Source organism: Nannobrachium achirus (assembly GCF_963921795.1).
Source record: "Nannobrachium achirus genome assembly, chromosome: 7".
NCBI lineage: Eukaryota > Metazoa > Chordata > Actinopteri > Myctophiformes > Myctophidae > Nannobrachium > Nannobrachium achirus.
In genome coordinates this window covers 15,879,573-15,900,144 of record NC_137816.1, presented here as the reverse complement: position 1 = coordinate 15,900,144, position 20,572 = coordinate 15,879,573, and the positions used below count along the sequence as shown (strand labels likewise).

Genomic DNA, 20,572 nt, shown 5'->3' with positions numbered 1-20,572 from the left:
TACTTACTAATTTAGCTTAATCCAAATCCCATAGTCCGAACAGACAAGTGGCTTCTGTTTTTCACTTCATTGTCTGAAAAACGCTTGAGTAAATACCTTGCAAAGTTGCAATTAAGGCTAGCTTTGACCTCTGATATTGATATATAATGATCATAAGCATATAATGATCATAAGCACAACAGAAACCTATTTTAGTAATAAACAGTCTGAACATATTTTGTCATTTAATCTCAGACCTATGGTATGCCTAATTCTAAGGTTTGGATAACTGATACTTTTTGTATGTGGTGTAGTACTGCTCTGCACGAGTCCAGGGCAGACCATTCAGCAGCATCTGGGAGAGGCAGAGGGAGGCAGCAGAGCCCTCAGAGGGCCGGTAGTGAACCATGTCATAGTCAAGGAATGTCAACTCCATCAGATAGTTAGCCAGCGTGTTTGAAATTCAAAATTCTACAGGAAGAAAATACCCAGACAACCAAGGGTTTGTCATGTTTCTGAATCCATTGCAAGCATTTGTTTTGCACAAAAAACATTCATTGGGCTAAAAATGTCCCCACAAAATGGTTTAGTGATTTTCACAGAAGAGATTTCTTGGTATGGAATTTATTCACAGATTTTATTAATATCACCCGACTATTTATTCACCTATGAGGGCGGCTTCTGCCCACTCATTTCAATGGGAATGGAGTGTTTATTTGCAGAAATCCGCTCCATTTCCATTGAAATGTATTGGCAGAATCTGCATTACACATTACATGGCTGAGTGATTAGGAACTGACAAAGCACAATAAAAATAGACTCAAATGAAAACAGACAATATGCTTTGTTTCTTTCCCCGTTTTATTTGAAGGAAATACATTTTCTCAGTTTACCTAAAAAAAGGACTTGCACTTTGTCATCACAAAAACAACTGTGAGCCAAGATCAATGGGTTGAATTAAAAACTTTGTACAGTATCTTGTCCAGTTAAAAAAAAGAAGGAAAAAAAAAAAGCCACAATGAACACAACGTTTGTGTGTAGTCGTGTGTGTGTTTGTGTTGTACAAGGTTCAACAGTAAGCAGGGTTCTGTCAGACACACGCACAAAGACGTAGACATGTGGTATGTTCACCCTATACGATCCCCAGGGAGGGTTACATTCCTGCAGGGTTCAAGCAAACACCGTTGGGTGTTTTTGATTGTGTTCACCGAATCCTCTTCTGCTGTCGTGCGCGGTATATGTCGTGTACAGGTGGGGCTATGGCTCCCTTTTCGTCTTCCTCGTCCGAGTCGGCGTTAGGCCTCTTCAGTGACTTGTGGTTCTCCATGGCTCCGTTGCCCTCGCCACCTGCGTCGGGCAGTCTGCCTGTGATCAGCTCCACAGCGGCCTCCACTGCTGCCACGCAAAAAGTAACGAACATTCACATGTAATTACTGTATGTCAGGGTTCCCCAATTAGTTTTCCCCAAGGGCCGAATTATGTCTAGGGTACCAAGCCGAGGGCCACAACATTGCAGGGGGGGGGCGTTCCTGCTACTAGAGGGACAGTTCAGATATCGTCGTTGTCGGGTGAAAATCTTGTATGTCCAAAACCGTTCGTTTTGAATTTATAATTTGTTTAATTATTTAAACTAGTGAAAACAGCAGATCTACAAGCACACAACGCCTCGCACCTGTGCTTGTAGATCTGCTGTTTTCACTACTTTTGTGCGACGGCCTTGTATGATTTGCGAAAGAACGAGAACGTGCACATTTGGAGATATGAGATTTCCAGCCGACAACGACGATATACTCGTGTTGATGCTGCTCTTATACCACCATTATTACTGGGGTTGGTGTGGGCCAGACAGTAGCCCCCCGCGGGCCGCAAATGGCCTGCGGGCCGCCTATTGGGGAACAATGCTATATGTCATGGCCTTGGCTGACACAAACTAACATGAAAACAGATGAGCTTTGACTAGTGGTTCTCAAAGTGGGGTCCCCCGACCCCCGCAAATGAGTTAATGAACCATAAAGTCTTTTAAACCACTTTAACCCTATATCAGCTATTTGAAAATAGTCAATCTACAAGCTCACAACGTATCGCAATGCTATGTGAGCTTGTAGATGTGCCATTTTCCAAAAATGTGAAGTGTTGAAGATTTTGAAACGTTTTAACACATCTTGTACAGTGGTCCCTGGCACAATATATTTTCAGATGGGGGGGGGGGGGGGGGCAGCCAAATACATATTAATTTGGGGGTCCTTGACATGAAACGATTTGAGAACCAGTGGACTAAAAACCAGTGGAGAAAAGTAACTTACTTTCAGGAAGTGTGCATCTCCTGAAAGATTCCATGAGCTCATCCACTTGAACAAAGGGACCCTATAGGACAGAAATAAACAGACGCCCGATTGTTGAAATTATACGGATAAAGGCCTTTCCTTCTTGAAATTCATCAGCTGTTTTGCGTGCTCGGCTGTTGCAGCTACTCACCGTGAAACATGTGGGTGGAGGAAGGAGCTTCATGAGGACAACAGCAGCTGGAGGGACGGGGAAGACTCCACCAGGAACAGGGTGTAACCCTGGAGCTGTGGTCAACATAAGACAGTTTTTGATTATGGCTTATGATCAAGGGAAGCTGATATAAAGCAGGGCAGATTTGTTGAAAGCAGTGTTGATTTCGTCGACTAAAACTGTGACGAAAAATGTTTTTCACTGACGAAAACTAAATAAAAACTAAGCTGTGATGAATAAAACTAAGACTAAATATATTGACAATTTCATCAACAAAATAAAAACTAGACTAAAACGTTAGGGAGAAACTAGTGCTCAAGAGAGTCATTTTATGTTTGGTTGCTCTCAGGTGTTGCATGCTGAAAATAGCAGATCTACAAGCTCGCGCTGCGACGCGTTGTGAGCTTGTAGATCGGCTATTTTCAGCATACAACCAAGTGTAAAATCAGTCATTATGATACCATCAAGGCCTGCCAAAATACAATTTAGTTAACTAAATCAACTGTAGATTTAGTCGCCTAAAATCCTATGATATTTAGTCGACTAAACTTTTACTAAAACTAAAACATTTCTGGTGACTAAATTATGACTAAAACTAAAAGACATTTTATTCAAAAGACTATGACTAAAACTAAATCAAAATTTGTTGTCAAAAACAACACTGGTTGAAAGAATGAGGTGCAAAGGTGTTACATACGGGCAAGGTGACGGGGCTGGAAGGGAATCATCTGATTGGTGTCCGGTTTGGGATACTCAGGTTTACGGTCGGCTTCGTCCTTACTCGAGGGGGCGGACGGGGTCACCACCGTCTCTGGGAGTAGTGCAGCGAGTTTGGCACGCGAGACATCCTACAAACACACAACAGATGAAGGGTTAAAAAAAAAAGGAAGAAAATATATCTAAGCCCAAGGAAAAGCAGGACCTATTAAACTGCCTTTAACCCATTTAGACCTGAGGCCGATTCTGAAAACGCCTTCTAAAACCTACCCTAAGGTTTCTGAAAACCTTAAATTTCTTATTCCAAAAATGTAAAATAAATTATGTTGCTATATGTATAGCAAATACTGATGTGACACAGACGTAGCAGCCGGCCTTAAGGGTAATACAACGTATAGGTAGCAGCAGGTCTAAATCAGGAGTCTTCAACCTTTTCAGGCCAAGGACCCCTTAGTTGAGAGAGAGGTGAAGCAGGGACCCCCACAACCTTTTCATAGATTCCATATAGTTTCATTGTTTGACAGCACAATCATCAGTCCATTTTGGATTCATGTGAATTTGTGTTTTCAGATATTGAACCGTCAATAATACTTAATAAACTATTCCAATAATACTTAATAAACTTCACCTTTCACTCTGTACTTAGTCTGCTCTTTTTCCCCTCTACACCAAAGCTTTTTGCCAAAAATAGCCGATCTACAAGCTCACAACGCCTCGCAGCGCGAGGCGTTGTGAGCTTGTAGATCGGCTATTTTTGGCTAAAGTTCTCAGAATATGGATTTGGAGGACCCCCTGTAGTAACTCTGGGGGTCCCGGATCCCCTGTCGAAGACCCCTGCTTTAAAGCAAAGGACTGTGTGTACACACCTTGTATCCAAGGGCTTTGAGTTCACTGGCAGAGCAAGGGTAGAGGTCCATGAACTTGTATCTGTCTACCAGCAAGGCAGTCTCTTTGCCCTCATATTCATCCTTAAAGGCTGTGAAACGCCTGCGCTCCACTTTCAGAATACTAGCCAGGTCTCCTATGTTGCTTTCAAAGGCTAGGAACCGAGCCCAGATCTCACTGAGGGGGAGAGTGAAAAAACGCATTAGAGACATGGATTATCACTTTAACACACACACACACACACACACACACACACACACACACACACACACACACACACACACACACACACACACACACACACACACACACACACACACACACACACACACACACACACACACACACACACACACACACACACACACACACACACACACACACACACACACACACACACACACACACACACAATTTGCCTTTACCCAGATTTTTCAGGCGACAAGCTTCCTGAGGTGAGGACACGCTCAAACAGTACTCTAGTGTTGTTGTCCTCTGGAGAGAGAAAAGAAGATAGAGGAAAAGTGAAATCAATCTGAATTTGGGAGACAAAGCCTTCTGCTAAATCTATAGCCTACACAACTATCTATCACCATCAACAGAAGTTCTACATGTACAGTAAGTTCAGTAACAGAACAATCATAGCCACTTGGGGGTGGTGGGGGGGTTAATGTAGCTTTAGTTTGAATGCCTGATGAATTCAATCAAAACCTACCGTTAAGGTGTGAGAGGTAATCAATGTAGGCAAGAATGTACTCTGGAATGTCACCATATTTCTTCAAACCTAGTTCAAATATCTTGAAAGCCACTGATTTATCCTGTGAAGAAAGACAAGGTAGGATATAAAGACTAATTCTAAGATAACAAATGTACCACTTGAACTAGCATGTCATAATAGGCAAACATTCTGCAAAAAGCACTGAATTGCACAACTAAGTAGATAGCTTGTAAGTGGTTATAGAGGCACATGGTTCTGGCTCATTTAGTTATTAATAAAACAACATTTTAACAGATTAAGAACGAGTGGGAGTATTTATGTCTTCACCTTGCTACAGTAGTACTCCATCAGCGCCGCAGTTACATAGACATGGTGACGTGTACGTGCGTCCTCTCTGGCCTTCTTGAAGATGGTGCGACCCATCTTGATACCCTCAGCCCTCCTGGCAAACTTCATGTACTGGATGTAGACCAGAGTGGGGTCGATGTCTTCAATGCCCAACAGTCGATTATAAATGCTGTGGACCTTTTCATGTTTCATACGACTCTGAGGGGAACAGAAGTTGACGGATTAGACAATAAAATCAGACAAATCCGTTTACCTATTAACCCATTTAGAACGGGTACACATTTTGTGTATCATTATTTTATGCTTTAACTATTGAAAAATAGCAGATATACAAGCTCACAGTGCGGCACCGAGTGCCGCGCTGCGAGCTCGTAGATCTGCTATTTTTGAAAAGTCGTGAACATTAGAATTTTGACCCGATTCTATAAGTGTCTTTTGAATCCTTCTAATTCTAGGCCTAAATGGGTTAACAATGTATTGCCATTTGTCCAATGTACAGGTAGTTGGACACTCACTTCTTCATAGTCGGCAAAGGAGAAGTATAGCAGCATGTTCTTCTTCAGAAGAGTTGCAATGGCACGCTCGTAGATGTTTGCTGCCTCGTCACTAAACAGCTTGGCATTGTTCATGTCCTAAAAGCCAATAAAAAAGAATGGTTTGACACATTTCACGTAAATGCTTAATTTAGAAAAATAGCAACGAATTGCAGTTTGGTTATTTTTGGGTGTGCGACACGTCATAATTAGGCTTTAGATCTACTAGCATCCTCTTACCCCCTTTTCTGCCAGCAGTTTGCTGGACTGTTCCAGGTATTGTGCTGCCTCATACCATACATCAGGATGGTGGCCCAGCACAAGAAGGCACTGCTCATAGGCAAACATCACTAGAACACAAGATGCAAAGAAACGTTGAGATGGCTGCACTGAATAATGACCCTGAGTGAATATGGCCAGATATATTCAATGTTATGCAAGACCTAGTCTTAAAACATGTAATGGACTTGGCATAGGGCAAGTTCTATAAATACATACTGGACCTATTTCCCCCCGGGAGGGCCACCAGGACGCCAAGCCAAAGAATCCAGTGTCAACCCCATCTCATCTGACTCTAAAGAATCCAGGGTCTAGCTCCCCCCCCCCCATCTCATTGCAACTAAACTGTCCGACTGACCAACTACCAAACTGAACATCCAATCAGCTTCCCTTAAACCTTAGACCACTGGATCGATGGGTTTTTCAGCACAATCTGTATCTAGCCTATTCTTTATAGTAGATCAATTGTCAGCCTATTCTGTACTACCACAATAAACGATATAAAGTAATACATGGGCGTAGTTTATGGGAGGGCAGGGGAGATTATCAAATGGTTTATTCTTATTGGCTCCTTAAACAAATATCTCTCGTACCAAATTTCTTGTAGGCTGCAACTGAGATGCCAATACATTTTACTTAATGAATAAAAATTATACAATGATACACTGCTATACTGCTCATACCACACATAATTGTAATTGTGTTTTATTTGGTACACTAAAGTGGTTGTGCACTGTGTGATAAGTTGACATGTTGTTGACATGTTGCTGCACAAGCTGCCCCCCCTAGGGCAAATGTCAAACTACACCTATGAAGTAATATCAAGTTTTGGTCCTAGCCACATTTATTAATTGCCTCAGCTTGTCTGCAAAAAATTTAAACAATCTATCTACATCTGTCTGCTTTTCCACTGTATTAATAGAGAACTATGAGCTTGGTCTAAGGTCTCCAAAACAGGTCACCTCTCTTTGTAATTAGCGTCTGGTCTTCTGTGCGCAGTGGGTTGCTTTTTTCCCATTGGATGTACTTCTTCCACATTTCTACTTGTTGGGCTTCCTGAGGAGAGTTCTGGGGTGGCACTGAGGGTGCATTCCTGTCCAGACCCTTCATCACAGTTTCATACTCCTGCATTACATACACCACACAACAGTCCAGGATTAATTTACAGACACATGAATGAAACACAGATCTGTTTAAGATTCCAAACGGATGATTTATTATTATTATTATTCTTTTCACTCCACTGCTACATCTCACCTTTGCTACTCTCCTGGCATTCATGTAGTCTCTACTGCGATCCTCAATCATCTTCTTGGCAAGGTGCACATTTATGCCCTGTTCCGAAAAAAAAGTCAAAATGAAAAAATTGAATAAATAAATAAATACATTGTGTAACACTCAAGTTTTTATGAGTATAAGTTCAATAAACATAAATGGGTAATTAAGGCGTCCATGTCCATCACCTCCTCATATTTACTATAATCTCTCCACAGCTGCTCGATGTTGATCATGGGGTTCACACAGCCCCTCTGGTATACCCTCCGCACTGCTGTGATTCGCTGGTTCTCTGCGTAGGAGCCCACCGCTTCACTAATGGAGCACACAATGAAAGAACCTATAATTAAACACTGGCTCACTGCGTTCACACTGAAACTGTATCGTCGCTGTCACGACAGAAACCTTGCATGTCATTTCAAAAAATATTATTTTGAGCATAGCTGAAAATGTGAAGCAATTAATACAATATTCTGAAATAGCAAAAGTAAATTCATCATACAATGAAGTATAAAATACAGAAGGCAATTAATTGAAGAGGGGAAAAAAGAAAATTAAAATGCATATTCTGCTCACACTCCTTTGAGGAAGTTGATGTAGTCCACCCAAATCTGTGAGATAAAATAATAACTATTAGATGACAGCAGTGACCTGAATAAACATATTTTACCATTTCACAGTACCATGAGAACTAAAAAATGCTTTCTAAGACTTACCTGATAAGACATGATTTCCATGCCAATCTTATCGAGGGCAAAGTCATAAGCCTGGGCCATCTTTTCTCTGATGGGCAAAAATAGTTTGTGATCAAATTTATACTGGAGTAAATAAAGTGATTAACTTGTTATCATTTTCTTTCAAGGGTAATTAAATTACAAATCATACTTGTAGCTTGGCAGCTTCCCTTTGGTCTCTCGAACATATGAGAGGTAGCATTTCCACAGGTCAATGTGCAGGACTTTCATTAGGCATCTCTGAAACAGCTAGAGGGGAGAAAGTGGAAAGCTAAGAATGGCTGTACTGAGAGATAAACTATATGAAAGGTTAATTATTTGATTAAGCTCAATCACACATGACAGCACAGCAGTGACAGTAAAGGAGTGTGTATTTGAATGAGAGATGTTATTGGCTGAGGAGCATGTAGGGGGAGGCAATTTCTGGTGGGTAGTTGCATTATTCTGCCTCTTGTCTCCCTCAGAGTTAAAATATTTAAAGTCTTCCAATTGTTAGCACTGATGTGAAATATATTTTTGTTCATGACCTTTTGTTCATGAAAAAATGTGATGCCCAAATTGAAATGCCTCTTCCACACATACTATATGATATGAAAAGACAACTAATACATTATTCATGTCCTAAGATCATGAAAATACAGTTTAGATCAGGGGTTCTCAAACTTTATACCAAGACCCCTATGAGGGAAATTATTTTTTATTTTTTTATTTAATTATAAATCGTTTAAGAACCGCTGAGCTAAAATCAGTTTGTGTGTGACTCAGCCTACGGAGCCTATCTGCTTGTGTGTCTGTCTTGTTGCTGCACTCGTCAGTGTTGGAGGCAGACCTTTGTGTGTGTGTTTGAGAGAGGAGTCAAGGTGTCCTCTTCAACGACCTTCCTTTTTTTCCTAATACTTTTTTTTTTTTTTTTTGCCAATTCTCTACCCCAACGGCGCATTCTCGTTGGGGAAGTGATTGATTGGTTTGTTGCAGATATTCCCAATTATCATCCTGAAGTCATCTTAAAGAAAGACTTCTAATTATTTTTGTCCTTTTTTAGGAAAAGCAGGAGCTAATAATTTTTACCCCCTTTTTTCTCCCAATTTAGTCACCATACCAGTTAATCCTTCTTACCTGCCAGTTCAACACCCTCTGCTGACAGACGCCGCCCCCAGCCCATCGGAGCTGCTAGCGCAGTGACCAAGACTACCCTCCCCACCAGGCTATCTATCCCTCCCCCGAACTCCCCCGTGTTTGTATACGACTAGTGTAGACCAGTGGTTCTCAAATTATGGGTCGGGACCCCCAAAGGGGTCCCCAAATTATTTTGGGGGGTCCCCAGATGATTACCTTAATGTGCAACATTGTTTTCTCCTTCAACAGTAAACAAATCGGCATAAAGTTTAAGTGTGTAGAGGGGATCTGCACGTTTCTAAAGTGACAACTTGAGGCGTTGTGAGCATGTAGATCGACTATTTTCACAATAGAACCGGGTTATACAAAATGTAATGCCTCAACTCTTAGTGCTCGTCAGGGTGGGGGGTCCCCAGTTAAAATATGACAATTTTGGGGGTTGCAGCCTGAAAAGGATGAGAACCACTGGTGTAGACGCTCATCCAAGCACAGGTACTTTATCCCTGCACCACCTGAACGCTCTTTAATCTAGCATGTAACAATGACTTCATATTTTCTTGGCTTTGATTATGCCTTTTAAGATTTCATTCATCTTTAAAAAAAAAAAAATGTTTTTGGGCTTTTTTATGCCTTTATTTGACGGGATATTAGACTGACAGGAAATGGGGAGAGAGACGGGGGAATGACATGTGGCAAAGGTCGTCCGGATTGGGAATCGAACCGGCGACGCCAGCAGGCATCATAACCTAGTATGTGGTATGCGCCTTGGCAACTAGGTCAGCGGGCGCCCCTATTCATCTTTAATTTTAACTGATCCCATTCTGTGACGCACAAGGAAGCGTTCTTCAGAATTCCGGAAGCTTGCCAGTCCTCTTTTACCAATGCCCCCTGTCGGAGGAGGCGTCTACCTTTATGTCTATGTTCACGACCGTTGCTCAGGCCATAAGGTTGTTCTACAAATGTTTAGGTATCATTAGGCAGTTTCAACTGTAAGGGGAGACGTTTTAGGTTGTTTTGCAGAATTTGCACTCCGATAATAATCAATTAAAGAGCAACATATTTTAGAGGATGGTTAAAGAAAAAGCTAGACATTGAGGAAAATAATTAAATCATTATGAATGTAGGCCATTGGGCCACATAAACCAATTGTTCTGTAGTTGAGCATTAAGTTTCATTGATTAGACTACCAGTAGTTATAATCATTGACAATCTAAATTAAGAGAGAAATATCATGAAGTCCTGTGACAGAGGCAGTAGATACTTCATTCATAGCTAATGAGAGGACTTGGGTGTGATGACTTACCTTCTCTACCTTGTCATAGTTTTTTGCCTTGATCTGTGAATAAGAGTGTAAATGCATGTTAATTCAACAGTCTTCTTAACAGTGTATAACGAACATGCATTCATGCACACTTGCCAACTCTCTCACACAAAGCCTTACAAGATCAACAAAGTGAATTTCACACAAGAATGACAAATGTATTTTTTTATGTTGAGGGGTTTATTCTCTTTGCATTTGTGCCAAATAACCCACAATTAAAACTCTTGTCATGCGTTTCAGAAATAAATCCTGTGCAAAGTATAAAATAAAGAACGTTAAACATTTAGTATAACACAATAGTAGGCCACTCAAACAGAAACAACGCTCTTCACAGCCTGCTTGCAGGTTGCTTCCTTAGTAAGTTATTGCTACAAAAAAAAAAGCCAGCTTCCTCCTTATGGTACTATCCAATGCATACAGGAAAAGTGTTTTCCTACCAGAGACCACAAGGAAACCTGTTGGCTAATATCACACTGGCAGTGTAAATGGGCAAAACATACAACTACTGTAATCATGTTATACAATTGCAGCCCAACACTGCAAAACTAACTAACTTAAGCAGGTTAGGAGGACAGGGTCATGCAGATTCCATGGCCAGGAAACCTCTCACAGTAGCTTGCCAGTGCTTTGCTGTCGATTTCATACCCATCAATAGAAACGGCACTTGTTGCAAAAAGTGACCCTGTTAAATTGCTACCAAAGCAATTGAATGTGTGTATTTAGGAAGCCACTATTGGAAGATATACGTGGTTAGAAATATCTATAGAAAATGAAGACAAATCGACTACACTTGACATGGAGCTGCAAGCTCCAAATGAATACCTAAAAAACTGCATTTTATCTCAGAGCCTGTTAAGTTCAATAGCAGTATCTATAAAAGAAATGGCTCTGTTAGAAGCGGTATCAAACTCAATTCAGAAAAGGCTAGGTAGTATGAGAACCTTAGTTAAGTAGCCAAGACATCCAACAAAAGGTTTCTAAAATTAACATTGTTCATATACTTTTTCCCCCCTCGTTTGCCATTCCTAATCTCTAAGACGGTTACATTGCCTTACAATGTTGCCTGCACACCAGGTCCCCTAATAAGCAACAGAAAAGAAATAATTTCACAAATGAAATTTGTCTTGACCATTTATTGAGATAAATCAACAAAGGTTTGGCATGTTCAATCTATTAATTAATCTAATGAAAAGACAGACATTTGGGGCACCCGCTGGCCCAGTGGTCAAGGTGCATACCACTGCCACATACTAGGCTATGATGCCTGCTGGCGTCGCCGGTTCGATTCCTGAACCGGACGACCTTTGCCACATGTCATTCCCCATCTCTCTCCCCAGTCTTCCTGTCAGTCTACTGTCCTATCAAATAAAGGCATAAAAAGCCCAAAAACAAATCTTAAAAAAAAAACTAAAAAAAACGACAAGACATTTACCTATATCTGCAAAATTGCAAAGTCACAAGATCTTAAAGGAGTAGTTCACCCCCAAAATGCCTTTTTTTTTTTATTGATTACTCTGGAGAGTAGAGTTCAATAATATTTTTTGTTTTTTGTCACATTCCTAAGACAAAAATTTGATTAGAGTAAATTTGCCCCATTGATTCCATCCGGAACGAATGGGGGTACATTTATTGTCATCACATTTTTGTCTTAGGAATGTGAAAAAACTAAAAATATTATTGAACTCTAGTCTCCATGGCATGAGTAATCAATAGGAAAAAAGGTCATTTTGGGGGTGAACTACTCCTTTAAGATTGAATAACAATGCCTCCCTCCGTTTGGGGTGTTTGGAATGCTCCCCCCTCCCCCTCCCCCAATACAAATGATGTGCTTGTCAAACAATAAACCAGCCCGTCGGACAGAGTGGGAAAGCTGAAGTAACTAAATTGGCTAAATGGTATATGGATTAAATTGAGTCAGTCAATCTACCTTTATAAAGCAATGCCACAGATGCAATAATTCAAAATGCAGTTTCTATGGTAACATGTTTTATTACAATGTTAGAAAATCACTCTGCAAAGCATGGTACTGCGATATACACAAAAGGCTCAGTGCAATGCAAGCTTTTCTAAATGCTACCGTTATTACCAACACTTCTTAGAAGGAAAATTAACTATAAACATTTAAGCCAGAAAAGTGCAGAATTATCTCCACAGGATTAGGACCCAAAATAAAGCATATTGCTCTACAATGAATACTGTCTAAATACTAACCTAGGTTTAGATAAATCAGATGGAAATCTGCAAATATCATTTTCCATGTTTGCAGCCCAACAACTATTTGAGTAAAGTGCGCACAACTATGATCAAGAGATAATCAGGAAATACAGCATCAATGCTTTCAAGTTGAATCAATAACGAGTCTTAATTCAGTATATTTGGGGCATCCAACAATAGGCTGTTAATTAAGTAAATTCTGACCAAAAAAACAGGGGGCTTCATATTGGGTAGTGCTGAATACACAATTTCCATATATGGCATAATAAATGTATAAATCAATTGACCAAATTCAAATAAAATCAAAGATTGTCTATCAAATATGGCCTGATGAAAAAGATTATCCACCAAAAATGGGGCTGAGAAAGCGAAGAAATGCTCAAGTACACAAGCAAAACATAGCTTGGTGAAATTATCCTGCAATCTATTGTCACTTCCAGCAAAGGAAAACTGTCTCGCTGTATGCGTTGCATACTGGGACAGCACTTAAATACACAAAGCAAGATACCAATATTCTGTCTAATCCCACAGGGTTCAGACCTGCATTTCTATGCAAAATGTGGAGGAAATAAAGAAAACCCAGTCTGGGATACCTATTGCTGTAATTTGTCTGAGAGACGCCTTACAATAAAATATCATGTGGAATCCTCTCATTTCACATTAGATTAATTTATGGGACAATGTTTGAGGGCTTTCATAGTCAAAGGACTGTTAATGAAATGTAATCTGGTTAAAAGGCTAACCATTGTATACAGGTATAAATATTACCCACATTAACCTTAGGCAAACTATTGGACGAAAATAGCACATCTACAAGCTCACAATACACTGTTCTGTGAGCTAGGCTATTTTCTACAAAGATTGTGTAGACTAGGGGGAGAAAAACAAAGATGGCGACCAAGAGTATAGATCCGGGGAGGGGGAACCAGTCAAATAAGGATATAGGGTTTAAGCGGGTAAGGAAGGGGTCATGTGCTATGCTTGTTTGCATAGTACTTACCAAAATAAAATGTAAGTGAAGGGGCCATGCACTAGCTTGTTCACATACTTACCAAAACAAAATGTATTGGGGGAACTGACTTTTATAGTCATGGTATTAATTATTTGTTGGTACCAATAATTAGCTGATGTTCCCTGCAGTTAACATCAAGATTAGCTTTGACACCTGATGGGCTAATAGCAGCTCTGGTCCATAGCGTTAGGGAGTTCTCCATAACAATATGCAACAGTATATGCATTTTCCTCATTGATCAGGAGCACATAGTCTACAAATCAGTAAAAAAAAAGAAAGAACACTTTAGCTACTCAAAAAAAGAAAAAGAAAAAAAAAAAAGCTGCAGACCACATTTGTTGGTGGCTTTCAACAACAGTCTTTGTTTTTGAGTAGCAAAAGTACATCCTTTACATTGACATAAGTGTCATTCATTCACATAGCGTTAGGAGGAACTCCTAAGGCTATTGACCAAAGCTAGGGACATGGCTAGTATTTAATATTGCTGAACTGCAAAAAGGGAAAGGGGAGGATTTGAGTGAGTTTCTCTGAAGGGTACTTGGGCTAGTGAACTGTACCAACATGGGTGCTCAGCTAGTTATTGCAGGCCATGCAAAATGTGAGTTCAAGGGTTTGAATTTGACCCGTCTTGTCCTGCATCTCTCATTTCTCTGCTCTAGGTAATTTCTTTCTACACTGATCTACCTTTAATAAAGCATAAAAAAGTCAATTATATGCTCCAAACCTGCTGGCTGAACCTCACTCTACAGCTTTTAGAATGTCTGGAGTGGATGGTGCTTATGTCAATGCTGAGAATACAAACAATGAATGGCTGCTAAACCTGACCAATCTTTATAATCGGGGGATATCTTTAGAAATAGTGTCAAATCCTGGAATAAATTCCTTACCAAAAACAATCTTCACCAATGTGTTTGTAAAGGTGTCTAGTAACACATCTAACAAAGACTGAAATTCAGTTTCCCTAGGAAAATCTTTGACAGCTAGGGTAATTCTGGGTCTCATTCACTCACTATACACTATAGGGGGAAAAAAATCACTCCCAAAAAATATGCTTTAAGTGGGATGTGAGGGGTCTAACTAGGTGTTTTTAATTATTCTGAATCCATTGCAAGCATTTGTTTTGCACCAAAAACATTCCTTGGGCTAGAAATGGACCCCCATACCACTGTGAAAAGTGATGACTCATCACTAAACCATCATTTTATGCACTATTTTTAGCCCAATGAATGTTTTTTTGTGCAAAACAAATGCTTGCAATGGATTCAAATAATTAAAAACACCTAGTTAGACCCCTCACATCCCACTTAAAGCATATTATTTTTTGGGAGTGATTTTTTCCCCCCTATAGTATAGTGTATAGTGAGTGAATGAGACCCAGAATTACCCTAGCTGTCAAAGATTTTCCTAGGGAAACTGAATTTCCGTCTTTGTGAGATGTGTTACTAGACACCTTTACAAACACATAGGTGAAGAAATGTTTTGGTAAGGAATTTATTCCAGGACTTTTTAAGATATCCCCCAACTATTAATAAAAAGAGCTAGGATTCTGAATTTCTGCTAGGGAATGGTCTCAATGCACACAATGGAAACTAAATAATAAAAAGGCATAACAGTGTAAAAGAAAGCAAACACCACCAATAACTGAAGGTATGGGGTGAGAAGATGGGGGTGAACAAAATAAAAATAATTGTGGTGTTGGTGGGGAGGGGGGACTCAAGTGGGTTGGCCCCCCAAAAAAATAAAGTGATTTGGTCACAAAACTCAGCTGTCTTTCACAGTGTATTTTGTTTTAAACAAAAATTACCCCAAAGAAATGACACAGGAGGCAATAAATAGACACGACAAGTGAATAAAAGGCTAATGCACTCCAATACTATTAAAATAGTTTTAATACTGTTGCAGATCAAACATGCAACAAATGCACTTTACCCCATTTAAAATAACGGCGCATGATATATATATGTATATAATTTTTTTTTAAATCCCAGGAACAAAGCAGACTTTAAGTCATTAGAGCTCATTTCCCCTTTCCCTGGTATTTAAAGACACAATCCTTAATTCACCTACCATATTCAGATCACAGTAGACATTCCATTGTTGTTTGCTTTTTGTTTTTAACCCAATAAAAGATAACTTACCAATTACAGCTGCATATCTCCATTGTGATACCTACAGGCTATAGCAGAAATATGCATTTAACACTGTCCCGACTCATTTGTTGAACTTGAGGATTGTGGCTCTAAATTTCAGTCAATTTGTAACATTTTTTTTGTGTGAAAGTCACATTGTTGATCATGTTAGAAAAATGCCCAGCCATGCACACAAATAAATAAATAAAAGATATTAACCTCAGCCTCAATGAATAGTTTCCAGAATCTGCCAGAACTTGGGAACTGGGTGACAAGACGTTCATATGTCTTCCTTGCTTTATCTATTGGTTGGTTCTGAAGAATGAGAATGCATTTACATTTATACTAGTTAACAAAATAGATAGAGCACTCCTACATGGAAAAGGATCTCATGTTTATAACTTTTTAACAATAACCATAACCATTCCCACCCTCCACCCCTGGTCCCAACGTTATACAACCCCTAGGAATGCAACCCTGTGTCACTAAACCTGTGCTTCTCGAATCAGAATGCTCCATGCGTCAAGGTCATATGGATTTTCTTCCAACTTCTTTTCAGCCTTCTTCACCTTCTCTGGAACATACTCTGCTGCAGCAGCCTACAAGAAGACAAATTCACAGAGCAGAAATATACAGTTAATAGATGCACTTTAAATGACCATTTTCATCTCGGAACAACCATATAGTTGATGTAACAATAAGAAATCAAGCCAGACAAAGAAATCAGTTTGCACACAGACTTTGGGGCAAGGCAAGTTTATTTATATAGATGGTATAGAACATTTCACACACAAAGCAATTTATATGTGCTTTACATACGTGTGTCAAACAGGGCAATTAAAATCATACAAATGCTTAAATAAAAAATAAAGACCTTGAAAAGATTGTAGGCTGAAATGTTTTAATAAAGGCAGACTTTGAGCGTATTAACACACACACACACACACACACACACACACACACACACACACACACACACACACACACACACACACACACACACACACACACACACACACACACTTCAGTGACTTTAAGGGATAGTTCGCCCCCAAAATGACTTTTCCATAGATTACTCACACCAAGGAGACTTGAATTCATGGATATTTTTTGTTGGATATTTTTTTGTGGCATTTCTAAGGCAACAATTTGAGGAGACCGTCTACATCCAAAAATTAATCGTAAAATATTTGGTGTAATTTGGACTGGGATGGATCAATTTGCTTTGCAGGTAGGTGGTAGCCATAAATTATAACTACCAGGAGAGGGTGCTAATATGTGGAGGTTATGTCTCTCCTGGAGTTATAAACCAGAGTCATATGGCTCTCGCTGGTTGAGCCCCAAAGTCCATCCTACGCTCAAAACATGTACAAATCAATAAGTTGCTCACCGAGTCGTCGAAATAGCTTTATATCTACCGGCCGGCACACTCGTTGGCATGTGTTAGTGTTAGTCCATATGTTTCTAATAAATTAATGTTTACTAAAACTTCTCTGAGACTCGCGTCTCCTCGTCGCCTTCAGAACGCTTCAGAACTACAGAACGTTGGAATACTTCCGCATACAAAAACGTCATGTCCTAGTATGAGCGAATCGCAACGGCGATCAACGTCACGTGATATGGTCGGCCATTTTTACCCAAGCAGTTCAAAAACAAGGAAAGCGATGAGACTCGGAGAAGTTTTAGTAAACATTAATTTATTAGAAACATATGGACTAACACATGCCAACGAGTGTGCCGTCCGGTAGATATAAAGCTGTTTCGACGACTCGGTGAGCAACTTATTGATTTGTACATGTTTTGAGCGTAGGATGGACGTTGGGGCTCAACCAGCAAGAGCCATATGACTCTGGTTTATAACTCCAGGAGAGACATAACCTCCGCATATTAGCATCCTCTCCTGGTAGTTATAATTTATGGCTAGGTAGGTGGAGGCTGATCGATCTGGATCTCTAGAGTTCGCTCTAGAGATGGAAACGGTGCTTACATGTTTATGCATGTGTAATGTGTATGGCGGGCTCCAGACCGGATCAGGATACGGAGCAGTAAATGGACACCACGCTTTCCACAGGTACTGTGGAATGCCTGGTGACGCGAGGTTATGAGTTGTGTTCTGCCTTCTTAATTTTAGACCAGTGAGTCTGGTCCTCTAAAAGGAGCTGTCTCCACCTCAAGCATTTAAGACTTTAAAGGCAACAAACTGATCGATGCAAAAACAAGGCCTTGGATAACATCTAACCGATATAAACATTAGAGGAAATCGGTCACACACCATGGAAGGCGTAAAAAAAAAGTCATTTAAACAACAATGCTTATGAAGTAAACGCTTTAAGAAATAAGTATAAATTGCATTTCTTTATCAGATTAGTTTAAACAATGCAATAACGTATATGCAACCTTCTATTAATCAGTGGTGTAATGTAACCAAGTATATTTACTTATACCGGTAAGTAAAATGTTGACGGATTTGTTCTTTACTGGAGTATTTCCAACACTACGCGTTGTGAGCATGTAGATCTGCCATTTTCTGCAAAAAAAATTACTTTTGGTGCTTAACTTTTTACTCAATTTTGAATTCTGGAGTTTCACTATTTCTACATTGCTTGCAGTATTAAACAATTAGTACTTTTTCCAGCACTGGTACGCAACAAATATTAAAGTTAACCGTAGCGCGTAGCTAGTGAACGTGGGTGAAAGGTTAGTAGCCAACCAGTGAAAAAATGCATTTCGACGTGTTGCACCCTCGTCTCAAAACGTGTCAATGTGTAGGTCATGTATTTTGAAATAACGTTAACTCAACTGCAAGACATTAAATGATATCCCCGAATAGCAGACGAGTCACTTTGAACTTTAGTATTATTTCTGCGCTGCCTGCTAAACAGGCTAGTGTTAGCAGCGTGAGGCCCGCAGACTGCACTGCAGTGCTAGAAGCAATGTATGTGATAGCTCTTCAGTTAGCATGTTTGCTAAAGCGTTCCTATTTGCCTACCTGGTCGGCTGCTACTTCTGTGGACATGGCCGGGAGAATTAACTAGATGCAATTGCAACAGGACGTAAGCACAATATATATCGTTATAGCAAAACAATTTAAAACGGCTAAGAAATCGGCATATCTTCTTCTAGACGTGGTTTTAGCAGGCGGGTGCTCGATGCTCAGTCACTGGTCGTCGACGTCCTCAAAATGGCGAAAAAATGCTTTACTTCCTCCTTGTTCAGACTTCAGAGCGAGGCCAAATGAAATGTAACGTATTTCAGCCGCTAGTGGCGCCTTTGAGCCACGGGGAGTTGGAAAGTGATGGTTTTGTTGTTGGTCAAAATAAAGTATTTAATAATAATAGCCAATAATAGCTCTATCTATATTCTGATAGTCCTCATTGATATGGAGTGTTTGTTCATTTCCCCAGGTGGTTCAGAAACAGAAAAATAAATGTTCAGGTCAGATTCAGAAGGATACCAATTTTATCCAATCAGGAGAGAGAACTCTACAAGTGAAACTGGAAGTGATGATCACTGTGATCAGAGCATAGAGTTATCAGAGCTACTTGTGAGTTTTGAAACAGCGCTGGTCAGTGGTCACGTGGTTCATGTACGCTGGAAATGTCACTTTCCCCCCATATATTCCAAATTGCATTCCGTAAACTTTCGATCCTGCGCTTTGTCACTATTCGCCTAGACTGTAGAAAAATATGGACGAAATGACGCCATTGGTTTCTATGCAGCGCAAACGGCCCTTTTCCACGCCTTGAAATGGGTGTCGCCATCATAGAAATAAATAGAATTGTAATGCTACCAGAGATGCTATTGGCTGCCAACGGTCACGTGCAACGCAAGGATACTTGGGAGAATGTGTTGAGCTCTGCCGAAAATACAGCAGACGAAGAAGAAAACGTGGATCGCCCACAAGCCAACAACGCAACAACAACAACAACACACAGCCTATTTTTCTACAGTCTATGACACAGACGGACCGCAGTGACAGTAAATGTCCGAATAACTTTTTCATTTTGCCACGGAGATTTGAGCACCGAAACGTTTGGACTCTGGAGTAGCCGCTGCAGCCGCCGCTAACCAAGCCTGGGTTCCCGAGGCTACCGCTAACCTGACCGGGCCGTCTAGGACTCTGTACCCCGCATGGAAGCCTTGTTGAGGACTCCACTTTTGAAAGTGCCCGTGTAGTTCCGCTGGGTCTTATAATAATCCAGTTGTCCACTAGCCCCATATAGAACCTCACCCGTCGCTGCATACTGTTGTGTCTCGAGGTTATATGGGGCTAATTGTCCACTAGACTTTTCACAAAGCAAAGAGGCATTCGTCCAGAGAAATATGCATGTGTTTATCCATATTTATTAACAGGGATTTGTGATGTTTATAGGACTGAGATTGCAATGCAACCTCAGTCCTATAAACATCATATATAGTTCATAGTTGCATTCATAGTTCTCAGTCACACCTCTTAACAAAAGCTGACAACAATTTGACACCTATGTTAACAATGCGATTAATGTAGGAATGGATGCAATATGCATATGAATTGTCCATTGTGACTACAGTCTGTGATTGTGACATGCTAAGTAGCCTACAGTAGAAGAGAAGCTGGATTCACGAATGGATTCATGAACTAATTATTGAGCTGACATGCAGTATCGTGGGTTAATTATTCCGGGAGGCTAAAGAGGTTATTTCAATCAGCGATCGTAAATGCGCTTGATTCATGTCATTTGTTTGATTGAGGTTTTTTACAGTAGCAGGCCTACATCATTCAGCATATTCCTCCTCTTTGATTCAGTCAATTTCATTCTGGTTTATATTTTGGAAA

The 20,572-nt window shown here is 40.2% G+C and overlaps 1 protein-coding gene across 2 annotated transcripts; it reads right to left on the bottom strand.

Annotated features, from left to right (window-relative positions):
- Nucleotides 1-822: 822 nt before the first annotated feature.
- cstf3 (cleavage stimulation factor, 3' pre-RNA, subunit 3) lies at nucleotides 823-18,920 on the bottom strand. Of its 2 annotated transcripts, none has more exons than XM_080729617.1 (20): nucleotides 18,746-18,920; nucleotides 16,248-16,355; nucleotides 15,976-16,071; nucleotides 10,384-10,416; nucleotides 8,116-8,213; nucleotides 7,947-8,013; nucleotides 7,807-7,841; nucleotides 7,419-7,545; nucleotides 7,213-7,290; nucleotides 6,918-7,080; nucleotides 5,917-6,026; nucleotides 5,659-5,775; nucleotides 5,123-5,341; nucleotides 4,793-4,895; nucleotides 4,503-4,572; nucleotides 4,059-4,254; nucleotides 3,173-3,323; nucleotides 2,455-2,549; nucleotides 2,283-2,343; nucleotides 823-1,374 (listed from the first exon to the last, which is right to left on the bottom strand). In XM_080729617.1, the coding sequence occupies exons 1-20, from the start codon at nucleotides 18,770-18,772 to the stop codon at nucleotides 1,184-1,186; spliced, it is 2,145 nt and encodes a 714-aa protein (XP_080585743.1). In that variant the 5' UTR covers nucleotides 18,773-18,920; the 3' UTR covers nucleotides 823-1,183. The 2 variants fall into 2 exon arrangements, with proteins under 2 accessions (XP_080585743.1, XP_080585744.1); XM_080729618.1 differs by having other exon boundaries at nucleotides 823-1,371.
- Between the last annotated feature and the right edge of the window lie 1,652 nt (nucleotides 18,921-20,572).

Bases quoted from the DNA above. Each gene is read 5' to 3' on its own strand.
- cstf3 (XM_080729617.1), bottom strand. From the start codon at position 18,772: ATGTCCACAGAAGTAGCAGCCGACCAG. The intron at 7,842-7,946 runs GTAAGTCTTAGA...TTTATCTCACAG, and splicing joins TGGAAATCATGTCTTATCAG to ATTTGGGTGGACTACATCAA. The intron at 4,573-4,792 runs GTAGGTTTTGAT...TTCTCTCTCCAG, and splicing joins TTACCTCTCACACCTTAACG to AGGACAACAACACTAGAGTA.